Consider the following 24062-nt stretch of genomic DNA (forward strand, 5'->3'; position numbering starts at 1 on the left):
TTGAGACCAAGCTGTGCTGAGACAAAACATGCAGAAACAAGTTGAGTATCGAAGCATCTTTCAAGATCCGTGTAGCACAGAGCAGATAAGTGGTTCTGCCCCTTTTTGCACTGGGTTCTTTGTTAGAAGCTCGTTTTTCTGCGTGGAGCCAAAGCCTTTTTTCCTCTGCGAGCAACAAACTCCGTGACAACATCCCGGTATAATCCATAAATTAACTGCAAACAATTCAGTGCTGCAAATCTGTGTATGAGCTCTCTGTATGGCATTGTTCATGTAGCCTAGAGACTACACAGTGATTAGACAAATTGATAGGTCCAAATGTCAAAGACTTGTTTGCAAAGCTGGCGACAGTGTCAGAAGCTCCGTCTGCCCTTGTCCATGTGCTCTTCTCTTCTGTACCTCACTCAAGAATCACTGCTCATGCAGGGGGGGCAGTTTCTCAAACCAAGGGGGACTTTGGGGCCATTTTACTTTAACCTGGTAGGTTAAGGTTGTATTATTGTTCTGTTTTTTTTTTCCAGACTGGCAGCCTTATGCATCTTGGGAAAATGACCAGGGCTTCAGCGTCTGCGAGTTTCGTTCCGTGTGACAGACGTTAAAAAGCCCCTATGGATGTGGGACTGGCAGGACAGCACGACGGTCAGAACTTTTCAAAAATTGCTTTTAGGAGCCTTCGCTCACTGTCACTAATGGGGTGTTTCCAGGCTGCGGCCACTAGAGGCCCCGCGAAGCCGCCACTTGTCTCTGCATTGGCTCTGATGACATTTGTGGGATGCTGAGAGATCTGTGGGATGCTGAGTTTCCCCTCGAATTGCCTCCTCCCTTCCTGCAAGAGCCCCCAACCATCCCTGACACTTGATCTTCTTGGGGTCTGAGCTATGAGCACCTCTAGGACAAGAGGAAACGGCCTCAAGTTGCACCAGGGGAGGTTGAGGTTGATCTGGGGAACAGTTTCTTCCCAAAGGGCTGTTGGGCATTGGAACAGGCTGCCCAGGGCAGTGCTGGAGTCACCAGCCCTGGAGGGTTGAACAGGCACAGAGATGAGGTTCTCAGGGACATGGGGCAGTGCCAGGGGTGGGGGAATGGGTGGATTTGATGATCTTAAAGCCCTTTTCCAACCAAAACGATTCTACAATTCCATCCTCTCAGCGTGTGAGATGCTGGAGCCAGGTGTTTAATGTACAGAATATTTTGGCCTGGTTACAGGTTGACAAAAGCCTGGATTGACTCTTACCTGAATCAAGGGGAGCACAGAGGTAATTTACAGCCTACAGATGCCAGGATTCTGTTGAGATCATCTCCTACCAGCCTGTATTTCTATTTCTTTGAACAAAAAAGCAGCATTTATTTCCTGGACTAACTGACAGATCTCTAGGTGAGTCAGTTTGGTGCCCTGCCTGGTTTCTCAGTGTGTATCTCGCAATTTTATGCTCACAGAGGCTAAAGTAGAACTTTATTGCACTTCTGTGTTTGGCATTTACATCCTGTTTATGTAAATTCTTCAAACAGCTTGATTTGTAGTGGAGAAAAACAATTCTTGCTGTATCTTTTTGTCTTTTGAAGTGTCCATCCACTCTGGAAGAGGAGAACTTGTATGGAAATTAAGTAATTTGTCTAGATGTTTTTGTGAGCCTTAACTTTGCCGTCTTCCAAGAGATGCTGGTCATGTCATTACCAAACCTCAGACTGCAAGATTTATGCGCTCATTTTTCTGCTTGTGTCTTAAAACTTTGGCTGCTTAAAACTGATTGAAAGGATAAGGCTGGGCTAGAAATTAGTATTAAGGTTTGGGAACTGTGTTTCTCGTGTGTATCGTAGCCTTGGTCAAGTACGAATGGACAACAATGTGGGACTGTTCCGATGAGGAATTTGCGCTGTGCTGTGTGCCATGAAAGCTGAAAGTGAACTACAAACTGGAGGATAATTTTGGTCTCAGCCTGTGTGCTCAAATTTAAACTATATGACAGGGTTGGAAACAAGATCTGGGAATAGCATCCCTGGTGTCCCCAGCACTTCTAGCCCACGTACTTGTGTATGTGTACTTGTTTTGAAAAACTTTCCAAGACAGCAACCATCATCGGACACTTGTCTTCGCACCATCAAACACAACAGGGCAGCTGTGAGCAGCTTTGATTTTTCCGCCTCTGCAGCCGGGCTCTCGAGTAGAGCCCGAGAGCGGAACGGGCACACTGAGCAGCCCCACGTTGAGCCCCAGCAGCACCTGCGGGTCTCCACATCGCCCTGGCAGGATTTGTCACCCTGATGAGTTCACCAAGGTTCCATTTAGTTGGATCATGATGTCTCCTGAAAATAGGCTTCTCCTCCAGCGCAGACAGCTGGGTTGCATTGCAGCACAAGTCCACAGGGGAAGGGGAAAAAGAGCAAAAGAAAGTGTGGACTTATGTGAGGAAAACATGATCCTGAGAATCCATTTCATCTGAGCTATCCTTCCTTCCTGTGCTCTCTCCTCTGATAATTCTCCCCTCTTTCTTGGCTGCTTGTTGCCAGAATCTGGCCATCTTAAGGCAAAAACTTTGTCACAATTTTAGCAGACTGAGCCAGGCGTGCAAGGGGAAATAGTTTATTCAGGAGTGTCTTCCAGCAGGAAGCAAAGAACAGGAGCTAATTTGCCTGTGGGAGGGGAAAAGAGCAGTCAGATACAGGGAAGGCACCGCATCATTGAGATCTTCGGTTTGTAATTAACAGTGCTTCAACTAAAAACACCCCCAAAAACGTGTATCTGCTCCAGAGAATGGGGAGAGCCTGTGGCTCTGACCCTTCCTGAGCAGGCTGGAAAGAAAGCTGTTGTCAGCACTGGTGTAAAGTCACTGTGCTGGTATGAAAGCAGCATGAGACTGTTCCAAATGCCTCACAGTTTTAATGATCTAAGCCTAATAACCCTTGAAAGTTAGGCAAGCCGGATTCTCATCTCCAAAAGGGAAATCACAGACATTTTCACTTGCACTTTGAAAAGAAAACATCTGATAATGGCCACAGCTTTCTCTCTGCTCCCACCAGATTCCTATGAATCACGTCGACTGAAAATGACTTGGTTAGCTTTGCAGAGCTCTGGGGAGGACAGGGGTGTTTTTATTCAAGTTTGGATATTGTTAGTACACCAAACTAAGTGTAAAATGAAGTTTACATCCTTTACATCTCCAGCTCTGACAGCAAAGGAGTCAAATGGGTGTAAGAGAAGATGTTCTGAGTGGCAGGTGCTGGCAATGGTGTGAGAACCTGCAAGGAGGATGCAGCAGAGCAGGGTTGGTGCAGCTAAACCTCAATGATCTTTCTTGTAGCCAGTGACATGGGAGGGAGATATTTGTGTCCTGTAAACTGTGATTCTTTGTTCCAAACAACTGGGCAATTTCCATGGGGGTGAAGGAACTTTAGGGACAAGTCTAAACATCAAATACGTCTGAATCCGTAATGAGCAGCCGTTGCTGCTCTGCATCGCGTCCTTCAGACATGCAGGTTCTTCACACCTCCATCTTCGGACAGTGAGTGTTCGGACAGATGTTCCTCAGAAAGAAATCTGAGAAAGCGTAAAGTCATATTTCAAGTATCGTGCCCACGATTCGTATCTGTGCGATGAGAACCTGGTTGCTCCTGACCGTTCCCTGCTCTCACCGCAGTGCTGGTCAAAGGGACCGGCTGCAGTGCTACAGCTGCTTCTGTTGGGATATGACATTAAGGAGCAGAAACATCAGCAAGGGAGGGAAGTTTGCGTCTGTCCAAGGCTGGCTTACAGGGCTAACTCTTCAGAAAGAGGACTTGGATAGGAAGGATCTCTAGTATTCATTTCACTGACTTTAATCAGCCACCTGATTAAAGGTGGTAAGCAGAAGAACCTTGATCCTCTAAAAGGCATGTCTACCCGGTGGTTTCCAGGGACCCTTAAGTTTCTCCCTGTCATTTTCTGTGTCATTCAGCTTCTTCCAGACACGTTTACTCCCCTGTACCACTACATTATCTTTGTTACTAGCTGAGGTCTGGGCTCCAAGGTGCACAGCAGGCGGTGTTTGGGAAGGGGCCGCCCTAGCTGGTGCGTCCTGGGGTGCCCTCTTCTCAGAGACAGCACTTCCACCACTCACGTTCTGCAGCACGCGCTGTGGCAGCTTCTCGGTGTGGGTCACCCACTCCTTCATGCAGTCTAGAACGACAGGGATGAGGCTCACCACACCTCCGTAATGGTTCTTTGCCTCGTTACAGCTCAGGTGATTCACAACGTCATGAGGGTATCTGTGGGACAGAAGGAAACAACTGGCAGAGCAGTCCCAGGAACGCAGCCCTGGAGAGCCCACAGTGTCACCCTGAGAGCCCCTGGCAAGAGCAGGAATGGACAGACAGCAATAGGATGTGGCACAGGTAGAATTACACCTTGAGAAACAAGTCATGCCAAACAGCACCCTGGCTGTTGGGTTGGGGCTGGGAGAGGTCAAGAGACACTTGCTGGCACAGAAATGAGCTACACACAGCACAGGAGGTGGAGGTAATTGCCTGAGCATTGCATGGGACTTCAGGGGTCTCACCTGCCTGTATGTGCCTTTCCATGCATCCGTGAAATGATCAAATAGACAAATCAACCCCCTTTTTGTGAGTGGAGGCTATAACAGAGCTGATGGAGAAGCGGGAATCTGTCTTTTTACGACAGTCCCGCAGCACCAAAAATCACCTCAAAGAAACGAAGCTGATGGAGAGACCTACTTAGCTCGGATGGCGCTCAGGTCGTTGCTGTGGCTCAGGAGCAGCTTGCATCTCTCCAGAATGCCGTTGGTTACGTTGTTACCAGAATGCACGGCTTCCAGCTTCTGGCAGAGCCTGCTTAGGTCACTGCAGATGTTCAGGAACATGTTGAGGATGCGCCTGTCCGTGGTATTATTACAATAATGGTCCATGTAGGACTGTACCTGGACATGGGGAAAGACAGGGTTATGCGTGTTAAATTAACATAACTTATGCTGCAGAGTTGCTTAGGTTAGTGATGAGAAGCTGCTTTCTCTTGTGACTCTGCACTATGGAAACTGCAATACCAAGGCAGGTAGTAAGATTTCTACAGCATGCCTGAGATGTTTGCTGAAGAAGGCTGGGGTGATGGATCTGCTCATCAGCACACCAGGAGCCTGCCTCTCTGTTTAAAGAAGTGTAGGAACGCTGCAGCCAGAGCCACAGCTCCGCTCTGGACCGAGTGTGAGGGGAGTTTGGTGTCTGCTCCGAGCAGGGATCCCTCTGCCACAGCCATGGCTGCCTGTGCAGGGCAGTGAGCAAACTGGGAATGGTTTGATGTGTTTGCATTGTGCATTCTTCATGGTTCTTTACTCGGCACCACTAGATGTGCCTGCAAACTAAACTCATTTAACTTAAATTGTTCTCACTAACCTGTTAAAGCAATGGTATTCCCTATTTGCCTTGAACGCATTGTTACTTAGAGCAAATGGCGTTGCATGATGAAACATTATGCCCAGAGATTAAGTGAGTGGCTGGTTTGAGCCATAACTGGACTCTACCACCTTTGGTGCTTTCTGTAAGATTTCAAGACGAGAAGTAGCTGTTCCAACATGGGTACAGCTCCTGCATACAGAAAAGCCATGCTTGGCGCTTGGGCAAACCCTCAGCAGGTTTGTAAGAAAAAATGCCCCCTACGGGGCCATTTCCAGTGCAGATTCCTCCTTCCACACTGTTCGCTGAGCGTTGTGTCCGTGTGAGTGGCAGGATTTTCTATCGCTGCTCTGAGCTGAAATAGTTCTAAAGCGAAGAGCATTTTAGCCTGGATGTTCACCCGTGGGATAACAGGACTTCTTGTTGTCTACATCCACAGCAGAGAGGTAATGCACCTGCACAACCAGGACATGAACGGTGCTTACAGGGGGTGCCCAGCTCTGCGTCAGCCAAGTCCTGGCCCTGGAGCTGTGGCCGGGGGGCTCACAGAAGCCCCTGCGCTGGGCCAATGTCACGGCCACCGCCAGGCTCTGCACTGCGGGGACACGCTGGGTGATCCGAGTCTCTGGCTGAAGCAGCGACTGAGGAGCTTGTCTCACAAAACCACCTGGGCTTCGAGTTGATACCCCGCTGCATCCCGAAGTCTTCAGGAGCTGTTGCCATTGCCTGACCACAGCGCACTCTTCCACCTTTCCCCTGCCTGTGCTGTCATCTTTTCTCTGAGAAATGTCATCACTCAACACACAATCAGCTGCCACACGCAGCTTTATGGGTTAGAAATGCAGCCAGATTCCCAGCTAGGTGCAATATATATATTTTTCTCTAGTTTCTGTGTTTGCACTCCGGGAAAGCTGGCAGTCAGGTCAGCTGCAGGCTGAGCGCACACCTATTTCTGCATCTGTTGCTTTTATTCTTGTGCAATGCAAAATTTAAAATAGGAGAATTGCTTAATATCGCAAAAATATTGGCAGTTTTTAAACCAGCATAATGTTATCTAAAACCTCGATGCCTATTTTTGGAAAAAAATGGTTCAGCATTACATTTGTCTCGATCTTCTTCGATGTCGTGAGCAAAGCCCTTATATTAGAGAGTCAGCCCTCAGAAAAGACAACCAGCTCACTTCTGTGTCCTAATCCAAATAACAGCTTGGTTTTCACTCTGGCTTTGGCATCCACCTGGGTTTTGTGCCTGAGTTCTGCTGTCTCGCATCCACAGTTCCAATTTCCTTTAGGTTTTACTTCCCTCTCTGTCTGCCAGTGCTCTAAGTTCTTCGCACCACTTAAAATATCCCATGTTATAAAAATTCCAAGACAATTCACTTACCAGCCCAGAAAACCCCTCGCTCACTTGGGACTTTCAGCCCTCCATCCATCATCCTACCTCGGTAACACAGCCATTATTTTTAATAAGCTCTATAGAAAGATACAGCAGCACCGATACCAGGGGGAAGAGCCACGTATGCTGGTTCCTACACATTAAGGATTACAGATTCCACGTGTGGCTGGGGAAGGAAGGTTGGCTTGATTGTTTTCTTGTAGCCTGTATTTTTGGCTATGCCTCAGCAGCAAAATGTTGGTGTTAAACCAAATCATAAATTGATGCTCAGGAATAAAATTCCTTCTCTGCAAATGGGAAAGCCTACAACAGGTACTTCTCTTCCCTGCTTAATCTTTTGCCGCCGGTTTGCAGAGTTACACGCCAACATCACTATAGAGTTTTTGTGCATCTTCTGTTAGTAAAAACATTTATTCATCCCTGAACTAGACCTAAGTGCACGACAGCGCCGTGTTGGTCCCTGTTCTCGTCGGCAGAGAACTTTGTGCTGAGCGCTTTGTACCTGGCTGATGCTCGCCACCGGTCTGATCAGGTCGTGCGCGTTCTCTCGGGTGTGCTGCAGCGCCGCGATAAACGTGAACTGCTGCTGCAGGAAGAGCTTGTAGTTCTGTTCTATATTTCTTAGAGCCTCCTTTACCTCATTCATGTTTTCTCCCTCCTGGGTTTTGGGAGAGAAGGAGAGAAAAGAAGCTACTTTTTAGAAATGATGCAGTTGTACATATGTCACTCTGTCTTTCACTCGAGTTGGAAATGTGTAGGTTAGTAGAAAACTTAAAAAAAAAAAAAAAAAGAAGAGATATATTGTGTTAAAGCTCTGCAGTCCCAGGGCCCCAAACAGCAAGTCAATGAGGTAGTAATGATGCTGCAAAAAGAGGCAGAGAACCCAGCGGGGAGCACTGACAATCAGATGCCATAAACCCTAGTGGGTCTATTGTAAACATAATGTGGCGATGCATCAAACGCAGCGCGACGAAAGGCCCGAGGGGAGCGATGGCTGCTCTTACCCGTGTAAAACCATTGCCCAAGTGGCTTCACAACTCCGACACTCCAGGAAGGTGGCTGGAGGAGCTGGGGGGGCCGTGGTTAACCCCATCCCTGCCCGCCCGAGGGGCTGTTTGTGACCAGTTTTGACATTGTGCTCCGGGGCAGCCTCGCCTGAAGCCTCCACCCCCCACCGGAGACCCGCCGGCCCCCCAAGCCCCGTCCTGCTGCCCGGGGCCTCGTCCCTTCGCTCCCGCCCGCCCCCGGCAGCCCAGCGAGCCCTGCGGCTCCTACCGGCGGGCGGGCAGGGGCGGCAGCCCCGGCGAGAGCGGCGGGAGCGGCAGCGGCTGAGCGGGCCGACCGGGCTCCCCCGCGGCCTCTCCCGCCGCGCCGCTGTCACCCCGGCAACCGCGCCGCCGTCTCCTAGCAACCCCCGGGTTAGGGCGCGTCGCCGTTCAATGACGCCAACCCCCCCGTTGCTGTGACCGCGGCGGCGGTCGCGCCCCGCAGCGCTGAGTGGGGCGAGGCCTCGCCGCGTCGCGGGGTGGTGACGCACTACTTAGCAACGCAACGCGGCGGAGCTGGTTGCTAGGGGCGGCCATGGACGCCCCCGCCCGGCCGTGGCCGCCGCCGGTGGGCGCCTACGCGGAGGAGCGGGAGCTGTTCCGGCTCCTGCAGGTGAACGGGCCGTGCCCGCCACGGCCGCACCGCGGGGAAGCCCCACCAACCCCCCCGGGGCGCGGGGGTGGCCTGGCAGGCCCGGGGGGCGGTGAGGGGCACCCGGCCCCGGGTCTCCGGTTTCCTCCCGGGGGAAGCCCCGAGCCGGGCCCGGCCATGGGGAAGGTTCCCGGGGGAAGAGCGACGCGGCCGTTCCCCCCGCAGCCGGTACCGGGCTCCTGTGGAAACGAGCGGGCGGGTGTCTGAAGGAACGTGCACTCTCTTAATGAGTTAATTTATTTTAATAATAGCCTGGCGCTTGCAAGGGTTCATGCCTGTCAGTTTTTGCGGAAGGTGGTGAGTCCGCGCTGGGCCGGGCAGGGAGGAGGAGGAAGGAACAGACAGAAAGCGGGAGCCCCGGGCGGCGGTTCCGCCGGTACCGGGCGCGGTTCCCCCGGTATCCGCACCAGCCGCTTAAGGTTGTTCCTCCTGCTGCTGTCGGGGCGTTTCTGCGGAGGCGTGTGTCAAAAGTACACCGAACTGCGCTTCTTACAGCGTGGGGATTCGGTAAATAGCAAGACGGGTTTCCCTGCCTTGTTCTGTACGTTTGGAAAAAGCCCTTTTGTGGAGCTTGTGTGAGGGATTAAACACTCTGGTGCCGTTCGGATGTGAGAACCTGTTAGAGACGCTCCTGCGTACTAACTCGGAACTGTGCGTTCTGTGCCATAAGGCCTTTTAACTTCTTCAAATCTCACTGGAAAACGCACAAATACTTTTTTTCCTTCTTTATTTCTCTCTTCTCTTTTCATGTGACTTCAAGGCCATTTAGTATCATCAGTGTGGTGTAATATTAGTGGGTTTTTTTAATGGAAATACCATATTTTGAGTGCCACGAGGCATTGAATGCAGCTGCAGGACCTCATGTTACATAAACTGCTTGTGGCGTTTACTCAGAGGGTTGTTTTCGTGCTTACCTTCTGTTGTAGCAACATAACGGTGCAAACAAACACAGCTTGAAGTTATTGTCCTCAACTCGAAATGTTTACAAAACCCCAAATGTGAAACCTAAAGCATGAGACCCAAACCATGAACCTCCCCCAGAGATGAACAGAACTGCTGGTGTGAAATTAAACTGGATGACATGAAGCGTGTGTGTAAGTGCTGGTAGGATTTGGGAATGAAACAGTGAAAGCATCAATTAGTGTTGGCCTGAACAATTTTGCATTGTAATGAGACCAAATATTCTAGGTTTGTTGTTTTTCAAGCTTCTGATAACTGTACTGCCAAATCCTGATTTCTTAGTTTAAATAAATGTTGCTGGAAAGTAATAATTTTTAAATCAACTTGCAGTTAAAACACAAATTTCATACTTCATGCTCTGTGTTCCTCAGACCTTTAAGCACAGAACTGCAGTGTGAAACAGTTTATCAACAAAACAGTGTTTTAATTATTCTAATGAAGTGGATAAAACAGAAAACAGAGCACACCAATAGAAGACGATCAGTTTGTTTAGAGTATAAAATTTAATGGAATACACAGACTTCAGGGAATTTACTTGCGAATCTTAGCGTTATGGCTGATCTTTAGGAAAAGATGTCCTGTTCCAGTGCGAGCATTTTAGTAGATAATCTAAGGCAGAACATTAGTTGCTGATTAATGTTTAGTTTTAACTGCACAATTTTGGGCTGCGCTGAAATGTCTGGTGAGAAAACCTCCGTGTCGGTCCTTCCCCTGCCTGTGAATCAGCACACGATCCCCACGGCTGTCGGTGGGAGCTGACGCGAGACCCTGTATAGCATCAAACATTTCAGATTAAAACGTGCTTCCAAGCAGACGTTCAAGGAAATGCTCTAAGCCTTTCCCCCTCTCCTTTATTCTTCATGTAGGAGGAAGACGAGTGCAGCTCCAAAAGTGAGACGTGCTGCTTTGGTTGTTGGTTTTGTGTTTTCCGCAGTTCCCTTGGCTGCTCGGAAACTTGCGGGAACGTGGTCGAGAGGGTTTAACCTGCCCTGCAGACGCTAATTGAAGTTCACTCTGCTTTTGAAACTCCTCGTGTGGTTTTTATGTCAGTGCTGCCTCAACTGTTACCGACACCAACTGCTCAAGCCAAACCTTTCTGGTGTCTGTATGTGCCACAAATAAGCCAAAGCAAATAGGTTGGGGGTTTTGTAATTGGCAATTTTCTGACCATGCTTTAGTTTAGTTTTTTAGCATCTAAAATAGGTTCCTTAGTCTCAATTTTGTCTGCAAATGGGGCCTTGAGAAAATAAACAGACATTTATAAACCCTTCAAGATCCTCATTGTAACATCACTGTAAAAATACAATATGACTGCGCAGCTCCATTACATTTTCCTCTGACTTTGTCCTATTTATTTGCAGAACATGGTTGAAGAACTATTAATTCATAAGCCAGATGATCCCATTCAGTTTCTGATAGACCATTTGAAGCAAAACAACGCAGATGGTAAGTGCAAACCGAGACACCATAACTCATTCAATTCCTGTTTAAAGCTGCGCGTCAGTCGGCACGCGACGGATAAAACTTCTCAGACTGTGTCTTGAGGGGGGAAAAAATAGGAAAAGGTGAGCATTTTGGAATAGTTATAGGTAAGATGCTTTTAATTTCTTTTTTTAGTGGGTAATCTAATAAAAAATGCACTTTAACAGTTATAACAATGAAACCCTCTAAGGGAATAACAAAGAGTTCTAGTGTATCAATTATTAATGTGTTCTGTGCCCCATCTGATATTTCCTGTTGTCTTTAAGCTCGCTAATTACTCCTTTTGTCAGGTGTAAATTTGGTTTCCTATTCTACCTGGGCTGGCAGATTCTCTGGGTTTTGATTAGTTCGTTACTCGCTGCTGTTAATGAGTTGCAGTGCTCAGCGGCATCTCGGCTGCAGGAACAGGGAGCTCGCGTGTCTAACGAAACCCCGCAAATTGAATGGGAAGCCTGTATTCTGCACAATAAAAGCGTGTAGGCTCAATCAAATTATTTGATTTACAAACTGTTCACCCTTAGGCAGATTAGGTTTGGATATGCACAACTGAACTGTAATTTCGGTTCTGCGTGAGCTGTCAGGGGTAGCTGGTGTCACGGCGCTTTGATGTTTCTTTAAAACCATAGTAAACCATTATGAAAATTCTGCTGCGGCGTCAATGAAATCATTATCACTAGAGGTGCGTGAGCTCTTAGTGGTGCTGATCAGATGGGTGTTGATTGAAATGCTGCTAAATATGAGGCAAAGAACAAATCCAATCCTGCAAATTGTGTCCAGCCTTTTCCCACGCAGGCAGCACGAGTAATCAATCTGCCTTATAGACCCGTGGAAAAGATGGGGAAGAATTTAATGCAGTTTGATAAAATTTCTTTGCATTGAGCTAACATTTGCCCTTAAGCCCCGCAGTGTTATCTGAACAGAATTAGGCAGGTTTCCGCTTCATGACTTGGAGCCTAAAGGTAGAACTACAGCAGCTGTTTGTCAAAGAAAAAACGCATCTGCTTTGGGTCTGGAAAGAACTATTAAGAAAGGAAAGGTACTCCAGTTAAAATTAAAGCCCGAATGTTGTTTTAAGAATAAATTATTTGGAAAATAATGTAACAGAAATCTGTAGCAGAGTTGATTTTATTTTTTGATCATGGCAGAAGGTGCTGACTATTTAGAAGGGAAAAAAAAACCTTATTAGAGCCATCAGTGGAGTGATGAATTTTCATGATCTTGCCTTGCTAGACAGTTTTAGCCCTAGAGGAAATTTCAAACAGAGATGTGTGGAAAAGAAGCGTTGCATCTATCCCAGGTGTGAAGTTAGAACACCTTTTTAATTAATAATAGCATCTAAAGTACTCTTAAAAACATAAACAAGTCTTAATGATGATTGTAGCTTACAACCGTCTCGAAAATCTCGCAGGTCAAATGTGCGGCTGCGTGTTTGAGCTTAAGGCTCTGAAATATTGTTCTAAAAACCTTAAACACACAAAGACTAATAATTCTTTCATATACAAAGATGATGGTTTTCTACAGTGTATCTTGGTTTGTGCTAATGAGAAAAGCTTTGAGGATCCAAGGGGCATTTCTGGGAGTTCTTCCTTTACAGCCAAACCCCCGAAGAATGTGAAAAAGTTCTGCAAGAATGTTCATCATGTTCTGTACTATGTGCTTTTCCTATTTGACAAAGGATTTCCCTTACAAGTTAAGCTAATTTTGTCGCATTAATATTAATCATTGAATCTTTTGGTCTTAAATGGAACTCAGTGTCTCCAGCTTTTTTGTGTGTTACTCCAGGGTTAATTTTCTTATTACTAAAATAATGGTTGAATGTTAAAACTCGCTTTACTTGGAAGAATAAATCCTGTAACGTGCCATCAAGACTAAACATGGAATGAAACAGGATAAGTTACTGAAGAAAAAGGCATTTTCTAGATATTTCTGACTTCATTTGGCTGCTGGTTCAGCCCTCCAGTATTAAATACTGATGGGAGGGGGTTAAACGTGACACACAGGGGTGTCCTGGTTGTGCCCTTGTGTCATATGTTTAGGGAAAATGCTTTAGAGGAGTCTTACAAGTGTGCAAATGAGTAAATCAGTGAATTACGCTGCCCCATCTGCTGCCAGCCACTAAGCAGAGAGAAAACCAGATTTAGTACAAAGTGAGCATTTACAGTAGCCCTGGGCAATATTAAAGCATGATATGGTGTATATAATGGTATGTTTCGTTTTTTATCAAACGTTTGTCCAAGAAAGCTGTGTATTAAAGCTTCAATACCTAAGGGTTTTCTTGTGAATTTTAAATCACGCTCCTAGTTAAACCTCAAAAGGATCTGTGGATGGAAAGGTTTTTTGATTTTCTTTGAAGTGGTTTGAAGAAGTTGATTAGTGTTGGCACCCGAGCGCTCTTTTATGACGCTGTTTATAAATAATTCCTAAGTACCGGGCTGGAGTTTCAAGGTGTTAGATTAAAAAAAACCCCCACCACCCTAAGATTTAATCACATTACATTTGAAAGAAATTAGGTGATAAAAACAGCTGATGTATCCTTTTAAAGTATTTTTCTACATTGTGTACTAGTTCTGTTGCACTTGCAAGAACCAATAAGGGGGGAGTTTTCCTTAAACCTTCCAAGTCAGATAACTTTGTAAAGATGAATCTGTAATTTGGGTTTCATGTATGTTTTAAAATTGCACCTGCCCAATAACTGTTAAGTGCATGGAAGGGCTCATAAAAATACGTTTCACATCCTTCCCTGTCTGCTGCCATTAGACTCTGTGTCTCCCTGGGTTATCAAGAGCTGGAGAGGTTTTTGGGTGAGTAGATCCCTCCTCTGTTTTGACCCGTGTTCCCAGTAAATCCTCATCAGTCCCTTCAAGACTGGTGAAGGGACTTAAGCATAAGCCCTACGGGGAGAGGTTGAGGGAGCCGGGCTTGTTTAGTCTGGAGAAGAGGAGGCTTAGAGGTGAGCTCAGCACTCTCTAGAACTACCTGAAGGGCAGTTCTAGCCAGGTGGGGATTGGGCTCTTCTCCCAGGCAGTCAGCAATAGGACAAGGGGCCATGGGCTTCAACTCTGCCAGGGGAAATTTAGGCTGGAGATTAGAAAGCAATTCTTTGCAGAGAGAGTGGTCAGGCATTGGAATGGCTGCCCAGGGAGGTGCTGGACTCACCGGCCCTGGAGGTTTTGAAACTGAGATTGGACATGGCACTTAGTGCCATGGTCTAGTCAATGGACTGGAGTTGGACCAAGAGCTGGACTTGATGATTTCTGAGGTCTTTTCCAACCCAGTCAATTCTGTGATTCTGTGAAGACTGAGATACATATAGGTATATGTATATATGTGCTTACGTGGCATATTTAGTGAGAGTATTAATCTCATTGGCAATGGAGATTAAAGGAAGGCCCAGCTGGCACCTAGTGTTTCCTCTTTCTTCCTTTCCCCAGTGGAGCCCAGTCCTGGCATCTCCATTCAGGCAGATTTCCAACTGAAATAGTTGTTTGATTGTGAACACTTTTGTGTTATGCAATTCAATAGTGGGAAACTGGTTGGGATTTTTGCTCTTCTGCATCTCTACATTCACTTATTCTTGTTTCGTAGCTCCAAGGATTTGTGTACTTGGTCCAGCTGCTTCTGGCAAAACGACAGTTGTAAGTGTGCTGCCTTCGGTGTTATAATACATTTACCTTTGTACTTTCTGTTGCACTCAGCACTTGTGAAGATGTTATTCTGGGATAAGAATGTTCAGAATCATCTAAGTGATAGAAGAGCACAAGGCCAGTGGAAGGGTGGCTTTCCAAGGGATATGCCTGTATATTTATTACACTGCAGGTTACATGGAAATGTTGGAGTGAGCTGTGTGAGAACTCACTCAGGTACTGGTAGTGATAACATGACAGAACTTTTCCTCCCATGTTTTCCCAGCCTTTTAGCAGGACTAATTAAGCCGGGAGAGGTACTGTAGTCACACATGTGTGGTATTCCCATATTGCGAATTGCTTAACTTACGTGGTCAGTTGTCCCTCATGTCCACTGGTACTGCTTAATCAAAAATGTCCAGGTTTTATTTGAACATCTCAAAGTTTTATTTGAACCACAGAAGCTTTGCAGATGATAGTGCTGTGGGCATGCTAGGAAGAACGCTTTCTTCTTTAAAATCTGTGTTGTAGTACAGTAGATGAAAAAGCCCGTATTGATAGCTGTAGATTCTTGAACATCTTTCTAACAAGCTGCTCAAAGTTACACATACAGTCTGTTTGCTTGAATGGAGGGCTAGGAAAACACCCTCTGTCTTTCTGCCGTCTTCTGAAAAAATGCTTCATTTTCTTTCTAGCTATTTCAACCTGTATTTTTATCTCTTCCCTCAGGCAATGTGGCTTTGTAAACATTTGGATGCCATACGTATCTCTCAGGAGACTTTGTTATCGAAGGAAACATTAGCGCTGACAAAGGAAGCAAAGGCATATAAAGAAAGAAAACAGGTGTGTAAGAGAGTATAATTATAGTTCTTATGTCACAGAAGAAAAATTTTAAGGCATTCCCGTGATTTCCACTGCTACGAATTGAACAGATCAGACTAAATGTTCTTATATCTATAGTGGTTTTTGCGTTGGTTTGTGTATATGTAGGTGCAGGGTCTTTTAGAGAAGGGTAACTTCTGCTAGATAAGGAAAGATGAACAAGGATAAAAATGTATCAGGGCATAGAACGGGTGTAGGAGAGGACAGGAGAGTGTAAAGTAATGGAGGTCCTGAAAATATTAACCTTAGGTATGAGCAACAGAATTGAGAGAAGGGCGGGTATGCACAACACAAAAAAAGGTTCATTATGTCATAAACCCAAGCATCTTCTATTTCAGCGTGTTTGAGAATCTCAATAAAATAAGTGTTAATCTCTGAGGTCTCCTTTGGTACAAAATGCTCTGGAAAATATGTACACAAAGAACTTTTTTTTGATCTGACAGAGCTGCTTGGCTGTGCGTGTTTGATTTCTCTGCAGCGTGACACGAATAACTTCCTTGGTGCATTAACTCCAAAGGAGTATGACAATCCAGTCAGTTATTGAAAACCCTCAAAGCTCTCAAGCTGAGGCATCAGAAGATCATTCGGTTCTTGGGTTGATACACTCTGCCCAACTCTGAGTACCTGGTTTGCTCCAGACAGGTTTTTAAATCTATTCATGCATCATTGTGGGCCTCCTAACTAGTGTTCAAAGGAGTTGGCCCAGAGAACATTTATTCCAGATGTCATGGCTCACAGGATTAGTTGTATTTGTCTTGTTATTAAAGGCTGGTGACAAACAGATTGGAAAAATATGTTGAAAGAATATCCTGCATTCACAGAAGCATCTCTGCTGCTGATTCCTTTCTCCAGACATCAAGGTGTTCCACAAGTAATAGAATGAAAGAAGCCTGATTTTCTGTGACTCTCTCTAGCAAGTCCACTAGTTTGAGGTTTTTTTTTCTCCCTGGTCACCTATTTTCATAAAATTGAAGACGTTTCCTATCTGTGAGAATTCTATATCCCTGCTAAATCTGACTGAAATTGATCAACAGATTCACAGAATGTCAGGGGTTGGAAGGGCCCTGGAAAGCTCATGCAGTGCAATCCCCCCATGGAGCAGGAACACCCAGATGAGGTTACACAGGAAGGTGTCCAGGCGGGTTGGAATGTCTGCACAGAAGGAGACTCCACAACCCCCCTGGGCAGCCTGGGCCAGGCTCTGCCACCCTCACCAGGAAGAAGTTTCTTCTCTATTTTAAGTGGAACCTCTTGTGTTCCAGTTTGAACCCATTACCCCTTGTCCTATCCCTGGTTGTCACCGAGAAGAGCCTGGCTCCATCCTCCTGACACTCCCCCTTTAGATATCTGTAAACATTAATGAGGTCACCCCTCAGTCTCCTCTTGTCCAGCTCCAGAGCCCCAGCTCCCTCAGCCTTTCCTCACACGGGAGATGCTCCACTCCCTTCAGCATCTTGGTGGCTGCGCTGGACTCTCTCCAGCAGTTCCCTGTCCTGCTGGAACTGAGGGGCCACAACTGGACACAATATTCCAGGTGTGGTCTCCCCAGGGCAGAGCAGAGGGGCAGGAGAACCTCTCTGACCTACTGACCACCCCCTTCTAACCCACCCCAGGTACCATTGGCTTCCTGGCCACAAGGGCCCAGTGCTGGCTCATGGTCACCCTGCTGTACCCAGGACCCCCAGCTCCCTTTCCCCATTCAGAATTTGTTGAGATGGTAGAAGACATGATACATGGATTTATATTTTTTTCATTAGGCTGAATTCAGGGTAGTGTTTATTTTATACTGAATTACTAAATGAAGTTTGGAGATGCCTCAAGTAAAATACTTAAAGATCTGAGAGGAAAGAGCTCATTGAACTCACTGAACTTACTGGCAGAAACATTTGCTTTGGCTGGGATGATAGAAAATAATCCTTATTGAGAATGTGTGCTTTGAAATCTTCCTTCTAATTATTAAAGATTGTTTTGCTGGAATCATAAATTTCAACTTAGAGGGGGAGAATTTAAAACAAAAATTCCCTTTGGTTTAATTACTGTAATTATTAACATATTCCAGACCATACAGATGCACTTTCAAGGGTGTCCTTTTGGGCTTACTTGATTTAAAAAGATGGATGGTGTGGAAGATGAAAGTCAAAAATGTCAAGGCTAATCAGGTAGTCAGGAGCGCCCGAAGAGCAGAATCTGGTGGTGGTTTAGTGCTGTGCAGTTTGGTTTTGAGATGATAGATGCTAGAAGAGCATTTTTAGTAAATCATCTATTTGGTTCTTTTACATGAGTTCGATTCTTCAAATGTAGCTCTTAAAATGAGGAGGGAACTCCTTGCTTCGTCTAAATCGATGCAAGCTTTACAATGACTTAAAATTGTCATCTCAAGAGCTGTATCTTCCCTTACTGACTCATGTCCGCTGGCTCAATCTGCTGGTGCCGTAACTGAGCCCTGGTTCTGCTGAAACAAGCGCTAAACTTGACTCCTCCAGCATCCGCAACATCCATTAGCGCTGATGGGGTTTGGGTGTCTCTTAGGAACAGAACAATAGCTGCTCGTGCTGTCCTGGACACATCCAGGGCATTTAAAAGTTGCAGTCCTGGGCAATGCAATTTAATAAATGGAAAGAGGAAAAGCAGGAGCTAAGACTGTTTTTCAAAGCGTGGTGTGAAGATCATATAACGCAATTTAATGTGTTAGAGGAACTTTTCAAGCATATAAGGTTACTGTGGTTAAATTAACCCTAGTGCCAAAGGTCGTTCATTTTTGGGTCAGTAGATCAATGTTATTAGATCTGGGTAAATGCTGCAAAAAGGTCTGCAAATGTTTGTTCACATATTTTACTTACCTTTAGCCAAGCTTTTATCTCCTGTGTTCGCTTCCAGCGAACATTAAAGCATTTAAGATTCCCTGGCACAGGAATTCAGGGAAGGTGTATTTAAAGTATGAGATTATTCTCTGAAGCTCAGTTTTTCAAGTTGGACATGCAATCATTCCCTAACACACACCTGGCCACTTACTAATGAGCACAGCTCAGGTAGTGAATTTTAAATATTGACTGTTCAAAGCAAAATGTGATCATTCTGCATGTAAAAATATTCCCAAAAGAAGTCAAATATTTTTGAATATTCAATAAATTTGACGAACCGTGAGCTATCGATAAATATTCCATGAACCAAAAAAGAGGCTACATTTTTGGATAAATCATTGCAAATTATTCCCTCATCTCTAGTTATTATAATGTTAATAGGAAGCACCTTCAGGTTTTTCCTGTAGCAAAGTCTAATGATGAGCTATTGCATGTTTCACTTTTCCTGTTAACTGGGTAAAATAAGAAGTTGAAACAACTGTGGTAATTGTGGGCTTGTGGGATGAGTGTGCTCTTAACGCTATACTAAATTGCAGTTAAGGTGTTTGGATACTGCTTAATGACTTTAAACTGCTTTGCAGTTGTATCATATACCCATAATATAGCATATAAGAAATATACGAGAGAGGCAAACCCAAGGCATCCTTATCTATGCATGTTCAGCGTTCTAATGTATTCCAATGTATTTTCTAGCTGTTTTCAGAACAAATATATCCGAAACTTCCAATAAAAATGTCTAGTGAAAGTGCTTCCCCCCCAAAAAAGTGCAGCAGTTTTGTGAAAAGATCATTGAAATGAACTCTGAGTAGAACAAGCATCTGAGGTGAAGTATGATGTCCCTGAAATAACGTGGAATATTTAAAATTAATCACGAATGAGTGCGGTTTTTCAGCAGGATGGAAATAGTAATTAATCCAGCGGCTACAGGAAAGGGATCTGAACATAAAAACATAAAATACCATTGCAGCAGCTCTTGCCGTTAACTACACTGGGTGCTGGGACAGGCTCAGGTGGCCTCAGATAAGATGCGGTTCTGCAGTTGTCAAATGTACGTGTGTCATTGTCCATTATTGCACATTTCTGGGAGGTGTCAGGTCTATCTGCCAGACTCATGATGTATTCCTGTGAGTGCTTATGAGAGAGACATAGTAAGTGTTCTATCTGATATGTATCAGATTTAATGATTTCTAGTTGAATAATTAAGCATTCTACAAGCAACCTATTGAAAAGGGTTTTATCAGGCACTGCTTGGTATGAGGAAAACTGACCGATAGATGAGACTGGAATGGAGCTGCAGAGAGCAGAACTAAACCACCGAAATACCCACATGTGTGTCTTGATCATTTTTATGCAATAAACCCCGCTCAAAAGAGAGGACTAAGAATACCACCGCACTGAAATAAGTTAGTCTCATTTTGGTTTCAAGTGGCTTGGCAAGGCTGAGCAGAGTGGACCCCCGGCGGTCGGTCGCCCGCCTTGACGTGACACATCAAAGCGGGCAGCGAGCCGCTGGCTGTCCCCGCAGCAGCGTGTCACCTTTGCAAGGTGACAGACTCAAAGCCACCAAGCCGAGAGGCTGCGGGATGCTCTGACGCGCCACCCTATGGGACACGCTGGCTTTCAAGAAACATAGTGATTTCTTTCAATTTTTTACCTGCTTGGATGTTGCCTTATGAATGGCTGATATTAGGAAAGGCACCGAGAATTGGGAACAGCAGAAATGAAACAAGCAAACCCACTGCCGGGCTGGACCACCCGCTCTGTCCCACAGCCAGACGGGGACTGGTGACTTTTGTGTGTTCTGGAGCGCTGGTTCCACTTCTCTGGCAGCATTTCCACCACTCCTGGTGAAATTGTTTCATGATCTAATGAAGAACATGGTGGTGAAATCTTCCCCATGGTCAGCCACATCTTCATTTTATCCATCTGCATCCTTTACTATAACATAAACCTACAGAAATCCTCCTTTTTTAACCTTATGCCCTTCAGATGGTTTGGTTAGCAAAAGAGATTGGAACCCACAATACGTGGAACAAAGAATCAAGCTCACATGGGAAAGGGAAAGGTAATTTCTTGACTTGGGTAGCAGAGAATCTGACTGCAGAATTTTTTCTGAGCATTTATTTTACCAATAGTGTCAAAATGAATGAGACGAAGCCAAGGCATTTAATCAAATGATTAACAGCTGCTCTAACTGGAATGGCTAGAGTTTTTCAAGTCTCTTTCCCCTACGCTGCTCTCTAATAGGTCATTCCTCTACTTATACTGGAACCTGGAGTTGTTCCTACCCAGATACAAGACTCTGCACTTGCCCTTGTTATATTTAATTCAATTTTTCCCTGTCCAGCTCTCCAGCCCGTCCAGGTCTCTGATGGCAGCACAGCTTCCAGTGTCACCACTCCTCCCAGCTTGGTGTCATCAGCAAACTGGCTGATAGTGCACTCTATTCCCTCGTCCAAATTGTTGATGAATATATTGAATAATATAGGCCCCGGTACCATAAACTCTCCTCTTCCACTCGAGCGTATCCAGCAGTTCTCTGTTTAACCACACCAGATGTTCTCGTGGATCCCTTTGCAGGTTTGATGTCTGTTGTGTTAGTGTGCAAAACTTGGCACCACTTCCATGTCAGCGTGCAAAAAGCACGGATGTAGGCTTTGTGTTCAGCTTACCTTTAACACTGGGGTTTGTGCCCTTATTACCACTCCGATATATTATGTTAATGACTCGGGACTTGCACAGATTGATTGATTTATTCATTTATAAGAAGACATCTCCGTTCACCTTTAACCGGAATACGCCTGCATGGTAGAATTCCTTTTGAACTCAATTGTGAATATTCAGCCTTTTTTTTGTTCTTTCTTTAGAAAATTCCCAACGCGCTTTGGGCCAATCTGATCCAGGAACGTCTGTCAAACGTGGACTGCATCAAACAAGTAAGAATTGCTCCTCAGAGGGCCGGTGGATAAGCACTTACACAAGTCGTGAGGAGTAGTTAGCATTCCGAGTCCCGAGCAGAGGAGGGAATGGGGGCAAATCTTTGGGGGCTCTGGAGTGGATTGCTTTCTTGAACATCAGCAGAGGGAGTTTGGAGCTTTATTAACAGGATAAAGGGGAGGATGAGAGTATGCATATGCTAATCTTCTAGCACAGAGATGATCAAAGGCTGAACAAGCATAGCTTTGTTGATTGCCTGGGGCAACTGGCAGAGATATAGTGGACAAAACAGATAAACAGAAGATATATAAAAATCAATATGTTAAGATTTATACTCTTCTTGAGGAAAGGGGAGGGGAAGAGTCTAACATTACTTATATAAATTTTCTTTATTTCTCATTGTGTCTTTTCTTCGTCCTGTATTAGGAAAAACTGCGTTTGAATATATTATCTTCTGAGTAATAATGAATATGTTCACTGTTAGTTCACACAAACAGGCAACTGAATAGGTTTAGCTGTATTCACAGATGTGTGGTTTTTCCTCCCTCCAGGTATGCTAAGCCTTAATCAAAGTAGAAACTTTTAACATAGAACCAAAACAGAACTTAAGTAGATTAATATTGGTTGAAATCAATGTCTGGAGTCAAGGAAAGCAAAATCTCTTTCATGTGTTTCCTTTAAAATCTCTGATGTTGTTACGGTTTATTGAGTCCATAATCGGCCCATTATAAGGGATTATTTATAAAAGACATACTAATCTAATGGATAAAACTGTTTCTGAACAGTGCCTAAATACAGACTGCACATTATTTGATGCACTTCTTGAGAGGAAAAAGTCCATGCTCCAAAGTGGGTGTCATGTTCAGGAAGGACCAAACAGGTTTTTTTCAGATAAACATCAACAAGACTAGCAAGAAAAATTGAAAAAAGTGTTTTCTGCCCCAATTGAAGATTTCAGCTTTTGTAACTCAGATAATGTGAATGGTTGCCAAAGAAATCTTCACGTGCACCCGTGTAAAGTCAACTGTCTTGGCTTGAGCCACTGATGGACGTGGCTTCCGATGAACCTGCCTTGTGTAAGCTGGATCGGATGGTCGGTTACAGGGTATGAACTGTAGAAAGGATAACTTGATCGGGATGGTAATGAATAGCTGGGATGTAATCTCTTAAATTGTGCCTGCCTGACAGGTTTGCTGGAGGACATCTGTCTGTGTCATATTTCTGGTGTGAGCAAATAGCTGTAGCAAAATCAGTAGCTTAGAGCTAGCGATAGCTAAACTTCGTCCTACTCCATTCTCTAATCCGCTGGTTCCATGAGAATTTAATTTAGGATACTATCTGCTGGTGTTTAATGTTATGGAGAAAAGTCATTATGCTAAAACAAACCCTTTCTTGCCCAGCTAATGTTGTTCTTTTGCCAGGTCATAGAAGGGTGTGTGACAGTGTCCTCATTTGCATGACAGTGCCCTTATTTGCATAACAGTGTCCTAATTTGTATAACAGTGCCCTAATTTGCATTGGGCAGTATCTTGCTATAAATGTCCCTCCTTTTCCATCAATAGAGAAAGCTCTGAAGGAGTAAAAATAAGTTAATGTGGGTGATTTTGGAATAGTTCATTGCGTTATCAGCTGAATTTTTGTGGTTTAGGATCGTGTGTTTCTTGCTCCATGCTTCAGCATCTGATTTTTGGATCCTTAGAAAGAAAGGAGTAAAGGGATTGGCAGAAAACCTAAGGGTTTTCAATTTTTCTCTACAAAATACTGTACAACTCCATAATTGATCTATTAATCTTGAATTTGCAAAGTAGAATTAAACTTTTGCATTACTAGTCACTGCGCTTGAATTATATGGGTCTGTCTGGTTTCTCTTAAGGTCTTTTTAGCGGAGCTTCTTGATTTGTTATTTAGCACACCAGATCAAATATTTGGTAGTATTTTATGTATTTGTTTATCTGTGCTGAATTCACACAGGACTTTGGCCTTTCAGTTGGCAGGAGAACCTGTTTAAAGACACGCAGGTGCGGTACCATCGTGTTCATTTTTGTGGCATTTTGAATTAAAGAGTGTAGCTGAGGAACACTTGAGCAACCAGTGTTGTAGTGTTGTCAGCTCTGGATATACCAGCAAATGAGCAGGAAAGAAAAAGACAATGAATGTCAACATTTTTTATGTAAGCAGTGCAATGAGATATCATGGATATACAGCAAGCCAGATGATTGTATGATTTACCGCCTTGTCCTTGTGGCAAGACGTGGAACATCTATCTTGAGTGAAACTTCTCCTCCAGTGAGTATGTTTAAAATAGCTTTAAACCTGTAGAAATGAAAGTAAGTTAGAGGGGTGATAAACCCAAGAGAGAAACTGCTCTTCCGACTGTGAACTTCTGGGTTTTAGGCTGGTTTCTGTCCCCAAAAGAACCAGGGGGGAAAAAATACCTTTTATAAAGCTGCCCTGACATTCAGCAGGCACGGAGTGGATGTTATTGGGCTAGTTAAGGTTTCGGCTATTTTTAGGAAAAACAGGGGTTGCGATGGTTATTAAAAATCTTATTAATAGATAGTAATTCGTGGCCATTGAAACTTCCTCACATAGTGTATGTCTTTTCCATTTGCAAGGGGATCTATGTGTTTTAATTGCAATATTTTCCTTGCGTGATTGGAAATACAATTAATACAGTGGATTTTTTACACTGTTGGACAGATTTATGCCATTTCTTTCAAAATATGAGTCAGCTGGTTTTTACTGAAAATGTTAATGGATAGGAGCAGTATGTTGGACCATAGTACCACCAGCTGTCTGTTTTATTTCTCCTTGTGGTGTCATTGGCTTGGCATTAATTGTACAG

General features: G+C 44.7%; 2 protein-coding genes across 8 annotated transcripts in view; one reads left to right on the plus strand and one right to left on the minus strand.

Annotated features, from left to right (window-relative positions):
* The first annotated feature begins 111 nt into the window (after nt 1-111).
* Nucleotides 112-24062, plus strand: part of AK8 (adenylate kinase 8) — a 70666-nt gene continuing 46715 nt past the window's right edge. Inside the window, exons 1-5 of one of the 4 annotated variants that reach the window (XM_065035747.1) lie at nt 112-639; nt 10794-10878; nt 14500-14549; nt 15267-15380; nt 21148-21216. In XM_065035747.1, coding sequence (XP_064891819.1) covers nt 613-639; nt 10794-10878; nt 14500-14549; nt 15267-15380; nt 21148-21216 — 345 coding nt within the window. In that variant the 5' untranslated portion in view covers nt 112-612. Of the gene's footprint in view, nt 640-8209; nt 8434-8499; nt 9567-10793; nt 10879-14499; nt 14550-15266; nt 15381-21147; nt 21217-24062 lie in introns of those variants that run through there. The other 3 variants (XM_065035746.1, XM_021280025.2, XM_065035748.1) reach the window with 3 other exon arrangements.
* Nucleotides 2566-8207, minus strand: SPACA9 (sperm acrosome associated 9). 4 transcript variants are annotated; one of them, XM_065035753.1, is made up of 5 exons: nt 8050-8205; nt 7277-7432; nt 4708-4910; nt 4095-4242; nt 2566-3535 (listed from the first exon to the last, which is right to left on the minus strand). In XM_065035753.1, the coding sequence occupies exons 2-5, from the start codon at nt 7418-7420 to the stop codon at nt 3524-3526; spliced, it is 507 nt and encodes a 168-aa protein (XP_064891825.1). In that variant the 5' UTR covers nt 7421-7432; nt 8050-8205; the 3' UTR covers nt 2566-3523. The 4 variants fall into 4 exon arrangements, with proteins under 4 accessions (XP_064891825.1, XP_064891826.1, XP_064891824.1 ...); XM_065035754.1 differs by having other exon boundaries at nt 2566-2631; nt 8050-8204; XM_065035752.1 differs by having other exon boundaries at nt 2566-4242; nt 8050-8207.

This window comes from Columba livia, chromosome 19 (assembly GCF_036013475.1).
Source record: "Columba livia isolate bColLiv1 breed racing homer chromosome 19, bColLiv1.pat.W.v2, whole genome shotgun sequence".
Lineage (NCBI taxonomy): Eukaryota > Metazoa > Chordata > Aves > Columbiformes > Columbidae > Columba > Columba livia.